We start from the raw sequence: 12846 nt of genomic DNA on the forward strand, positions 1-12846 counted from the left end.
CCAACATCAGTCACCTCCTCTACATGGATGACATCAAGCTATATGCTAAGAGCGAGCGTGACATTGACTCCCTGATCCACACCACCAGGATCTACAGTACTGACATTGGGATGTCATTCGGGCTCGAGAAATGCAGCCGGATGGTGACTAAGAGAGGCAAGGTAGTCCACACAGGAGGGGTCTCACTCCCAGAAGGAACAATCACAGACATCGAGGACAGTTACAAGTACCTTGGAATTCCCCAGGCAAATGGCAACCTGGAGCAGGCAACAAGGAAAGCTGCAACAGCTAAATACCTCCAACGAGTAAGGCAAGTCCTGAGAAGCCAGCTCAATGGCAAAAATAAGACCCGGGCAATAAACAGCTACGCACTGCCAGTTATCAGATACCCTGCAGGAATAATAAGATGGCCAAAGGAAGAGATACAGACCACGGATGTTAAAACACGAAAGCTCCTCACCATGCATGGAGGGTTCCATCCCAAATCCAGCACACTGAGACTGTATGCTAGCCGCAAGGAAGGAGGCAGAGGACTAGTGAGTGTAGAAGCCACTATCCAGGATGAAACATCCAAGATGCATGAGTACATCAAGCTCAAGGCCCCAACTGACAGTGTGCTCAGTGAATGTCTCAGGCAATGGAGAGCAGAGGACACAGTGCTGGAGGACAGATCCTCATGGGAGGACAAACCCCTGCATGGGATGTACCACCGGACCATAACTGAAGTGGCTGATATCAAGAAGTCCTACCAATGGCTAGAAAGGGCTGGCCTACAGGACAGTACTGAAGCGCTCATCCTGGCAGCTCAGGAACAAGCCCTGAGCACCAGAGCGATAGAGGCTCAGATCTACCACACCAGACAAGACCCAAGGTGTAGGCTGTGCAAAGAGGCCCCTGAAACAATCCAGCACATAACTGCAGGATGTAAGATGCTGGCAGGTAAAGCATACATGGAGCGCCACAATCAAGTGGCTGGAATAATATACAGGAACATGTGTGCAGAATATGAACTGGAAACCCCAAAGTCAAAATGGGAAACACCTCCGAAGGTGGTAGAGAATGAGAGGGCAAAGATCCTGTGGGACTTCCAGATCCAGACTGATAGGATGGTAATGGCAAACCAACCAGACATTGTAGTGGTGGATAAAGAACAGAGGAAAGCCGTTGTGGTGGATGTGGCAGTGCCAAGCGATGGTAACATCAGGAAGAAGGAACATGAGAAACTGGAGAAATACCAGGGACTCAGAGAAGAACTGGAGAAAGCCTGGAAAGTGAAGGTGACAGTGGTGCCTGTGGTAATTGGAGCACTCGGGGCAGTAACCCCCAAGCTGGAGGAGTGGCTACAACAGATACCTGGAAAGACCTCAGACCTCTCAGTCCAGAAAAGCGCAGTTCTAGGAACAGCTAAGATACTGCGCAGGACCCTCAAGCTCCCAGGCCTCAGTTAGAGGACCCGAGCTTGGAGGAGAAACCACCCGCGGAGGGTGAGAGGGGCGTTTTATATATATATATATATATACACACACTGAACAATCAGACCACGCCCCTAGCAACCGCAGTCTGTAGGCTGTGAAGCCCAAAGTTAAGGGTAGCAAACACCACAATACAAACGTAAATCCTCCATGTCTGCAACTTTATTTTCTGTGTGTGTGAAACATTCAAACGTCAGTTGCCGCATATTAGGCAGAGCAAGCAGCTTCTGGTACGAGTGAAAAACTGTAAATCCATATTTGGTGGAAAACTCCTAGTTTTGTCTGTAAAATAGCAGCTTTATGTTTATTTGAGTCGAAGACGCTTCTCCAGTGTTCTCACTGACTCTTTTCTCCCCGAAGAAACTTTCCAAATACATTTTATTTTTTGGTTTTCATTAGCTTTTACTTACAGCGTTACTTACAGCTGCTTACAGTCACGTAACATGTCAAGACAGACAGATTTGGTGAACTGAATCCGGCAGTTTTTCAAAGTAAATCTTCCTTTCGTATTAGAAAATAAACTATACGGAAATGATTGAGGTGATTGATTATGCATTTTTTTTAATCTCTGTGGCCCGATACAAAGTGGCCCACGGACCGGTTCTGGTCTGCAGCCCGGGTGTTTGGGACCACTGCTGTAGACTTTAAAGGTAATGTCCTGCATTACTTTATGCACGTGAAATGGCGTGACAGAAACGCCTCATGAAAATCAGATTCCTTCAAAAGCAAAGGCTAGGTTTTCTCATGATCACGGCTGTCACAGTGCTGCAAAAAACATTTAAAAGTACTCGTCAGTCTGTCGGCTGCGTTTTCTCCCAGCAATATTCACAAAGATTATGGTTTAAACAAACATACATCATGTACAGAAAAACAACCTTTACACAGGAGGACAATGTAAGGAAATGACTTCTTTTTCCAAGTGGAAAAAAACTGAAATTACAAAACAAGCCGGGAAGCTTTTTTTTTTTTCTGGTCTTTCAGACTGAGAGCTCAGACACATGACCAGCTTTGGTTTGTGCCGTGGTTCACACAAAGTGGCTTTAACTAAAGAACCACACACAATTATCTTCATTTCAGCCAGTTGTTTTTGTTGCTCTTGTGTTTCAAACTGTTGAACCACAGTGACGTGCAGCACTCGCAGCACTGACCTGAATTCCTGTCCTGCAAATCACTTTGAATGTTTTCTCCCGTGTGCTCTCCTCTCCTTTTGGCTCTCCGAAAACAAAGTCTTGTTCTGTCTTTCATAGTTAGCTTAAATGTCAAAGAGCTACCTTTATAGCATCTCCTGCATTGTTATTGTGCTCTTTATTCTAAATTAGAAATCAATAGTGCAGTACTGAAATCAAGTTTTCAGTCATATTTTATCCTCAGTTGGTCTTTTGTAACATATCAATGATCTCTTACATTAGGATAAGTACGTTTCTTTAGAGTGGATGGTCTGTAGAGAGGGGGCTCACAACAGGAAAAGCTTTGAACCATAAACTCTAGAACTGAGTCCCGTTCTTCACTGAAGAATTTTAGACTGTAAGCCTGAGATCTCTGCAAATGATCCCGATCTGTCTCTGATGTGCAGGAAAACATTTCAGGCATCAGTGGTTCCGTTTGAGAAAGAGGAACAGGAAGGGTTTATGTTTCAGCTTGCAGGAAATTTGTCAATACTTTTGATTTGACAATGAGAGACACTTCAAAATGTAATTCAAGATCAGATAAAGGGGTTTGTATGAATGTAAAACAATGGTGTTTTGATAAATGTCAGGAAATAAAAACCAGGTAGACACTTTGGATTGCAAGTAACTCCTTTTTGTTTCTTACGTTTGCTTGTTTTATATATGTTTAATGTATTTTTTAAACTAATCTTTTATGGTCATTTGCTTAGTAACTATTGGCTAAAACAAAACACACTTTTGGCTTTTGCAGGTATTGATGAATAAATCTATGAACAAATATGCTAAATATTAATAACTGACAGGAAGACATTTAATTCCCATTTAAATTACCTTAACTTACACACTTACCACACTAATAAATGTATTTTTTCTGTATTCAGTAAAGTATAAACCAATGCTTGGACAGGACTTAAACAAAAAAAAAACAATGTTTCTTTAAAAGACTTTTAGAAACAACTTAGTTTTTACTTTAAATATCAGTCAGGAAAGATTTTTGGCTGCTTATCAAGAACATTTAACAATGAAAAAAAATAAACGGAAAACTTTGTTTTAAATGAGAAGTTTGAGCTTTTAAAAGGAATATTCCTAGAAATGTACCTAAATTGCAATGTTCAGAAGTTTTTGGAGAAATGCAACAGTCCATGAGTACAGGCTTAATTGGGCTTCATTTAGCATGTTGTTGTTAAATTCATATTAGTGCAATCAGGGAAAAGACTCAGCTTGTTTTTGGACATCTGGGGAAAAATCAGTACAATCTGTGTTTTCGACACTTTAATTAAATTTTGCATGCTACAGACATTAAGGGTTTGCTTCATGTTGTTTCTAAATATCTCATAAAACAGTTAAAAAAAGCTGTTAAAAATTCCCACGACTCCAGAAAAGTATAAAGCAACTTGAATAAAAACTAAAGCATAAATAACTCTGGACTACTTTATTGTTTCTAGACAGGTTGGACGTCTTTTGCTTGCTGTGCAGTTCATCTGGAAGTCAAGTTGACTATTTATCTGCTCATCTCACCACTCAGAATAACTGAACACTCACACATAAATAATCCACATGTCCTCTCAGCTTCATGCACCCCATTATAGAAATGAGTTTGTGGTTTTACGACACACATCCACCTCTCAACATGTTAGGAAAATTGCAGTTGTAGCCCATATCAAATTTCTTGATTTCTCAATGATGTGAGGTCACATCAATTTAGTGGTCACTTCTTTATAAACACTCAAATTAAAATGTCCTCACATACTTTTAGTAAATGAAAATGTTTTTTTTTATTTTTTATTTAAGATATAGAACAGAACGAAAATCAAATCCATAACCTTGCCTTTTTCATCGTTTGGTACTGTGCCCTGGTTAGATCATGTCAGACAGCTTGGACAAATGGCTGACCCAGTTTGATGCTGGCTTCTTGAAAGCTTGTCATTAGGATTATAGCTTACATAAATGAGCTGACAGGGGAAAGTGGTCTCTGGGAAAGTCTGAAATTACCAAATAGGGCCCCACTTTGCTGTGGTCAGCAAGGCAGAGGGAAAAGTTGTGTTGGGGTCAACAGTGGGGCTGAGGTTCTGGTGGGATTCTGCACAGTTGCAAATGAAATCCAGCTTTGTGAAGTGATGTCCTCTGTGGTTCTGGTCCAGTTACATTGATGGAATTGGAGGTTAAATTGAACACTCAAAGTCTGATCCTCTTTTAGGCTGCAGGAAATGTGCAAACGAAAGCTGCTACACTTCATCACTCTAAATCTCAGAAATGTCAGCTCACATTCTTGTATTTGCTGTTTTCAGAGATTCAGGATGAGGATGTACAGTAGCTCCCGTCACCAGAGTTACAGTTGGGGCTTAAAGCAGGAAATTGAACATTTTTGTGCGGGACTCTGTCTGCAGCATCTGACCTCAGACCACATGCACCACAATACTTTATTCTTTCCCCCCTCTCCACCCTCCCTCTGCAGCAGAGTCGTACTCTGTGGCGGACAGTGACGGCAGCGTCAGCCCGTCTGTGGCATCTCTGCCTCAGCAAGCCTCAGGCAGCACCAGCCCCTGCTCACCCTCCTCCTTCAGCGGAACACGCCATCCTGTGAGCACCTTGAAGAAATGGCTTTCCAACCCGGTCCGTAAGCTGAGCTCTGGTGCCAGAACTGAAGCAGACAAAGTGGACAAGCAGATCTTCAGGTCAGAAGAGAAGCAGCCGCCGGTGCTTTTTTCCCACAGTGAGACCCGGCAAAGTTCTCTGAAGACGCACGATAATCAATCCTCACTGACTTCTGGAAACATGGTAAGATTTCAAGACGGGCAAAGGAGTTACATTTACATTCTTGGGTTTGCATTTCTGACATGCTTGTTCTTAATGACTGTTTATTTTTGTGTGCAGGAGTGGAAAAACGGTCTTCTGAACCCAGCGGCTCCGTCTCCATCCCCACTGTCCCATCAGAACTGCTTATGTGAACGCCAGCAAAGCAGAGACTCACAGAGTCTAGTAAATTCCTTCACTTTTTACATTTTATTGTTCTATTGTGTGCATGCAAAACATCCTGACTCTAGTCAAAGTCTATAGATCAGACTTTAGAACAGCAAAAGTCAGTTCAAGTTCACTATGAAGTGCTGTTTCATAGAAAGGAAAAAAAGAGACCATTTTAATTTAACTGTTGTGTTCTGTTGTCTCAACCAATTTAATGACATGTGGGGAACCTGTGCGGGTGCTTTGAGTTTAGTAGATGATCACTTTAAAACACATCCTGAAAAATGTGGGCAGATTTCTCCACAGTTTTTCTAATTGTCTGGAATCCCGTTTTAATGCCTTTCATAAGCCAGAACCACAGTTTATGCAAAAATCAATAAAAACTTGAAATCACGTAAACAGTGGCCCCTAAATCTATATTATGCAAGTTTAATTTTTTTTAATGGAATCATGGAAATTGATACACTTTCCTTGATATTCAAGTTTTTGGAAAGGTTCTGTAAAATTATTAATAAAAAATACAATTTGTTATAAAGATAAACACACATGTTAAAGCAGACAACAAATGAAAACCTAAAAACATATTTGGTGATCATTAAAATTCAGATATTAGGAAGTAGACTCTAATAAGGCACAATTCTAGATGCAAACATGTATTTCTGTCCAATAAAACTCCAATCTAATGCTTGGACAGTAATCTCTAAAAGTGTTGTGGGTCTTTGAGGAGCATCTGGAAGGAGTTAACTTTCAAAGCAGTCCTGGGCAGCTTGTTACGGGGGGGTGGGGGGGTCCGAAACAGAGGAAGAAGAGGCCTCAAGGCAAAAGTGACACAGATCTAAAGTGATGACAGGACCATGTTTCATTACCTTTACTGAAGAGATAAGAGCAGTTTTAAAAGGTTAAAGTGTTCAGAGTTCTGCTGATAAATGACAGACGTTTTCTGTCTCACGGCCCTTTAGGACAAACTTCCACTAGAACCTGCAACTTTACACTTGCAGAGTCAAACTTTGATTTTAAAACAGAACAGACAGTGTTTGACCTTTTTTAAACAAGTATTTCTGATAGAAGAATATTACCTTTAAAAGCCTCTTGTGTGTTTAAACGTATAAAGCTACGTTCACACCAGCCATGTGTGGCGCGTTGGAGGACGCCCCCAAACAGGCATTCTTTCATACATGGTGTTTTGTCGCTACCTGATACTAGCGCATGTACTCACAGTTGAAAAGAGGCAACTCTCGCCAATCTTACTCAGGCTTTTCCTTTCATAGCTTTATTCCGATGTATGAAAGATTTGGTGTCAAACCATCCAGCCGGATATAAACCGTTGTCATTAATTTCTCCTCCGTGATCGATTTTCCACCGGTTGGTGTCTCCGTGTTTTGAAAAGGACACTAGTCACACATCACTTCCAAATCCAAGCCCCTGATTGGTCAAAGTTCAGCTGTGTGATGTTCGAGCTGTCAAAAGTTCAGCTGGTTGAACATTCTGCGTGGGTTCACTGAACGCCCGGTTTGTAGATCCCACAGACTTAAAAACATGCGTAGCAATGCGTGACCGCGAGGATTATCAACGCAGAAGGGGTGTTTGCATTGACTTTACACTCAAAGTGGTTACTTGAATGCAAGTTGCTTTGACGCTGCAGATGTAGCTAGAGACATTTAGGCTGCGTTCACACTGCAGGGGTAAATGCTCAATTCCGATTTTTGGAAAAAAATCCTATTTTTTTGCAAGGCCGTTCACATTTCCAATTAAATGCGAATTTTTGTGATCTCCTGTGTGAATGTGGAATGACCCAGAAGTGACCCGCAGAAGAGTTCTCAACGGTGAACGACGTCACTCGTTTGCGAAAGTAGCTAACGTTAACAATGGATGTCAACAACAGTGTTATCAACAGCTGAGCTCTTTTTGCATCATTGCATTTATTTTCACAAAGGAGCCAGCACAATTACAATCTTCTCATTTTTGGAGCCAGGATCGTCTGTACCCACTGTTGTGGAATGGGAATGGGAAAGTGTTTGTGCTGGGGCCGTGTGTGTAAGAGAGAGGAGAAGAGTGCGTGCAGCGAGGTAGGGAATGGGGGGGAAGGAGAACGATAATAAAAGAAGGATTCCCCAGAATAAATGCTATTGAGTCTTTATTAACCTGCTCTGGAGAATCAAAGGGTCAGAACGGGGAAGTAAACCCTGGAGAAGGACGCTTCTGACCACAGTCGGAAAGGGAAAATAAAATGTCATCACGGGGAAGGTTCAACTCCACACTCGGCCATTTAGCTGGAAATATTTTCAAAAAACGCGCGGTTGCGATAAGAGCCCTTGAGTTTGGCCTGAATAGACCTGTCACTCAAATATGAATCCGATCGGTGACCTCGCTTCCCTTCCACTGACTGGTCTCAGCAGCATCGTCCGCCATGGTTAATGTTTATGATCTCGTTTCCGCCTACTTCAACGCAGAATGATGACATTTTTAGCGTATTAATGACGTACGGGTCGGGTACATGTGGCCTGGCCGGTCAGACGGAGGTCGCATTTCAAAAGATGGGATACGTATTGGATTCAGGACCACATACATAAGTGGCCTGGGTCGCATTTGAAAAGAACGGATCTGTGTCGTTCAGACTGTCATGAAAAGATCAGATACAGGTCGCATAGGGGCAAAAAAATCGGAATTGGGTCGTTTCAGATTGCAGTTTGAACGTAGCCTTAATTAGACTATTAAATTAAACTTTAGACTCTACAAAACCTCATAGACACTGGAAAATGAACATGATTGTTATTCTGTTTTTTTAACTGTATTTTAAGGGATATCCATGATCTATCAATAGAGCTATGGTAACAAGAGAATTTCCCCATTGTTGGATCTATTCTATTCTATTCTATTCTATTCTATTCTATTTACTCAGCAAACAACAGTACAGAGGTGAAAAACAGTACAAACTTTATTTAAAGTTCAAATCATCATTCCAAGAACATGTTTATAATTTCAATTGTATTTTAAAATGTGCAACGAAACTAACAAAAAAAAACATTTCAAGGATTTTAGACCACATTTGTCTTTTTGATGCCCTTTGACTACCGCAATTTCATCCTCCTGCTTCAACAGAGGAGGAGACTAAAATGGAGATTAGGTTCAAATGAGCTGCAAGTTGGATTTCTTCCATGTACATTTTGGAAGAACCAGCAAAGATAAACTGCAGATCATTGTAACCAAAGGACTGCAGTCAGATTCACCTGATGGTACGATAAGATGATATGTGTTATTCCTTAAATAACCTCCTTACCTGATAATGGACTTCAACGCTGGGATTTATTAGTTGTCCTGTTTGCACATCTGTCACACATGTTCCTAACTTTAACATTCCAGATGCTTGTTGAAGAATCCTTACAGACAGTTTCTGGGTTGGAGAATGGAAAACTGATGGATATAAACGTCTCTAGTTTAGGATTTTAATCTCAAATGTTACGGTTTTCAATATTCATTTAAAACTCGCTGATACACCTCTGGTTGGTCTGAAGATTCATAACCCCTATTGGTAACCCTTGTGCTATCCTTGGCACTTTAACGTTGGGAGTTGGGTCATTTAGACCCACTAGACAGTGCTCTGAATATTTTTTCTTCAATGATTTGTGATCTTCACTGGTGTCCACGGATTACATGAAATCTTTCCACCTTCATCCCCCTTTATCATGGTAGGGAGAACACGTCAAAGTAAGGGTGGGGTCATCTAAGATAGAACAAGGGTTTTCTTTTTTCTTTTCTTTTTTCTTTTCTTCCTGAGGCGAGGTTACCATGTCATCGGTGGCGTTTGTCTTGTGTTTTCAGAGTCAGAAGTCCAGCAGTAACACTCTCCCAGGAGACGACAGCGGGACAGCAGCTGACGACTCGGCGAGTCAGGGATCTGCTGCAGTGGACAGCGAAGAAGAAAGAAGTGTCGCTTTAGAGAAGAGCTTGTGAGCATTTATGTCAACACTGAAGACAGACACATTTCAACTCCCCACATTTCATTTGAAGAGAATAAACAAAAAAAGGACGAAATGACTAAATACCGATAATAATGATTAAATTAGAAAAGATTTCAGAGCTGGAAGTTTCTCCTTAAAACCCCAGGGGGTCTTGAAAGAACTGGTTCTGTGTTCTAAAAAGAATACATCAAAAATAGTCAATTAAAGACCCACTCCAATGAAAATGGGGTTTTTGGTCTTTTTAACATTTTCTTGTAGCATTTTTCTGATGATGGAGGACATTTATACAGAAAATTAAGATTAAAACTGGATTTCTATTACAGTAATTTCTTTTTTCAAATCGCTATGAATCAGGGGCAGATGAAAAGGTGCAGTTTGAAAAAGTGTGTCGTTTCCACAAATAAACTACTAGTAGTTTCACTCAAGTTTGGGTAGATTTTGGATAAATAGATTTAGGAAACTGTTTAAAGCCTTAACTACGGTGGCCCTAAAGTGGAAATCACACTAGAAAATCACTTGATTCAGAAACCAAAATGTAAAAAAAAAACATTTGGGAAAACAAAAGTGATTTCCAGAGAAAAAAATGAAATGTTAGAAAAACAAAACACAATGAAAAACTGGAAATGGTTTGGGAAGCCGCTGCTTGTCCATCATTTTAACCGAAAGTTCCTTGACATGAAGCGATACTGGATATCATCCTCCAATCAGCGACGTCCCGTTGTCTCTTTTCCGGTTTCTCATTGTGTTTTTTCTAAGATTTCATTTTACGTTTTTTTATGTTTCTTTTTTCTTCCAAAGGTTTTTTGTTTCTGAAATTTCGTTGTTTTTTTTCTAAAATGTAATGGTCTCTTTAATATTATTTTAATTTTTTATTTGTTGTTGTGATCTTTAAAATGTTTTTTTTTTTACTGAACCACACAAGTGACAAAAAAATTGCTTTTAATCTGATTCATTTTTTATTTTCAACTATGGTTTCCTGTTAGCTTCTCTTTCATATTTGCTTCATGTTTTTCATGCAGGTATGTTCTGACAGAGCTCGTTGAGACAGAGAGGTTGTATGTTGAAGATCTTGGATTAATCGTTCAGGTACGCTTTAGTCCAGATTGTTCCTAATGATATTATTCTTTGCTTTCAAACATCCATGTGCTGTTTTTGTGTTTCGGTAGGGCTACATGAGCATGATGTCCAGCCAGAGCGTCCCAGAGGATCTGAGAGGGAAGGACAGGATTGTGTTTGGAAACATCCAACAAATTTATGACTGGCACAAGGAGTGAGGCCAAAGTCCATTTAACTTGACGTTTCCTTTTTCTGAGCACGTGCGACTCCCGGCGCCTGATCTTGGCTTTGTGCTGCTGTACGCAGGTATTTCCTGGGAGAGTTGGAGAAATGTGTGGATAATCCAGACAGCCTGGCCAAACTCTTCATCAAACACGTGAGTGGGAAGATCACTGATGAAGTTCTTTTTTTGGTCTCTTCATGTTTTCCACTTGGATGATGGTTCAGATATTTCACACCTCACTTGTTTGGAACCAGCTGCCATACAGATGTGTTCCGTTTCCTCAGCTGGAGAGTAAAAATGATTTTGCAATCCCTCTGGATTGACTAAAGAGATCTCAAAGGCAAAGACTCTGCAAGGAAATCCGGTTGTGAGTGAAAATAACCCAAATTAGAAGTTTTAACATAAATCCAAGCTCTGCCACCTGAAAACAAAGAAACGAGATGGTAACCTTAAAGACCAACTCCGATGAAAGTAGTATTTTTAACATGTTCTTGTAACGTTTTTCACCTGATGAAGGATGTGGATCAAGAAAATCAAGCTTAGAATTGAGTTTCTTTATTCAAATTGTTTGGAATCTGAAGCAGATGAAAAGATTCTGTTTGTAAAAGCTTCTAGATTTTATGAAGAAAATACTGGGCGGGTCACAGGCTTCCTGCTCCGCTTCATTCGGATCATCCACTGTCAGACAAATAGATCCATGAACGTCTTTGTTTTCCCCGTCTGAGCTGAAACCTGGATCAGAACTCTCTGATAGTACTCAGTGGAGTGGGAATTTAAGGCTTTCAAGAATTATTCTTGTTTCATTTTTTTTACTGAAAAACAGATAATTGATAATTAAATCAGATCAGATAAAATCAAATCAAATTAAATCAAATGAAACTTTATTTATAAAGGCCTGTCATACATATCTAACACAATGTTTTACATTAAGAAACATTTAGCCAATACAAAGACTTTCTCACGCACTGGAAAATAAAACACACAACTGAGCACACAAAACATAAAAGGATGTTAAATAAGAGGAAAAGAAGAAATGTGGCCTAAAATGAAGTAGAGAAATGAAATGTTGGGGACCTGTCCACACCAGCTGGAATAAAATGGGATTGTATTGGAGTCCTGTTTGAGTCATTAATGAGGAACAGCTGCTTCTTTTTTAGCCAGCGGAACGATTTCATGGACCCGATTACCTCGTCTGCTTTTGAAAGAGTTCTGTTGTGAAACACAATTTGTCTTTTTACATTATCGGAACCAAATAGGTGCTGCAAAAACAAAACAGCGGCTTTGTCGTTGAGTCCCTCTCCGTTAGACTCACACTATCAGACAATGGTGTACAGCAAAGACACGGAGCTGTGTGTGTTCACCTGCAGGAGCGACGGCTTCACATGTATGTGGTCTACTGCCAGAACAAACCAAAGTCAGAGCACGTCGTCTCTGAATACATTGAGACCTACTTTGAGGTGAGGCCCCCAGCATTATGGCTGCTCTCCACGCCTCACTGAAAGGTCCTGCTGTCCTTCAAAGCTGGTGCATTGAAAGAGCCCTTTTCTTTGTATCTGTGAGCAGGATCTCCGGCAGCAGCTGGGTCACAGACTGCAGCTCAACGATCTCCTGATCAAGCCTGTTCAGAGGATCATGAAGTATCAGTTACTGTTGAAGGTTGGCCCCACAGAAACGTTTTTCGAAAACAAAGACCAAGATTTCTGATTCATGCCTCTCTCATTTTTCTCTCCGTTGCACTCAGGACTTTTTGAAATATTATAGCAAAGCTGGGCGGGACGTTGAGGAGCTTCAGGTAGAAACTCGCTGTGGACACACAAATATTTTTTTCTCTCCTTCCAAAAGTTCTTTTATTTTTTTACTGTTTGTCCTTCCAGAATGCAGTGGAGGTGATGTGTTTTGTGCCAAAGCGTTGTAATGACATGATGAATGTGGGAAGACTCCGAGGCTTTGAGGTACTGAATGTCCTAAAAGCGACTTTGCTGGTTGTTGTGAGTCAGACTCGGCAGTTT

At 40.8% G+C, this 12846-nt stretch overlaps 1 protein-coding gene across 3 annotated transcripts in view; it reads left to right on the forward strand.

The window, feature by feature from the left end:
- arhgef25 (Rho guanine nucleotide exchange factor 25) overlaps window positions 1-12846 on the forward strand; it is a 42607-nt gene that overhangs the window by 19092 nt on the left and 10669 nt on the right. For all 3 annotated transcript variants that reach the window (XM_011474675.3, XM_004068563.4, XM_020703044.2), the window contains 10 exons: window positions 5094-5416; window positions 5513-5617; window positions 9419-9546; window positions 10578-10644; window positions 10725-10828; window positions 10921-10990; window positions 12205-12294; window positions 12401-12493; window positions 12579-12629; window positions 12712-12789. In XM_011474675.3, coding sequence (XP_011472977.1) covers window positions 5094-5416; window positions 5513-5617; window positions 9419-9546; window positions 10578-10644; window positions 10725-10828; window positions 10921-10990; window positions 12205-12294; window positions 12401-12493; window positions 12579-12629; window positions 12712-12789 — 1109 coding nt within the window. The remainder of the gene's footprint in view (window positions 1-5093; window positions 5417-5512; window positions 5618-9418; window positions 9547-10577; window positions 10645-10724; window positions 10829-10920; window positions 10991-12204; window positions 12295-12400; window positions 12494-12578; window positions 12630-12711; window positions 12790-12846) is intronic.

This window comes from Oryzias latipes, chromosome 5, assembly GCF_002234675.1.
Source record: "Oryzias latipes chromosome 5, ASM223467v1".
In the NCBI taxonomy this organism is placed as follows: Eukaryota; Metazoa; Chordata; class Actinopteri; order Beloniformes; family Adrianichthyidae; genus Oryzias; species Oryzias latipes.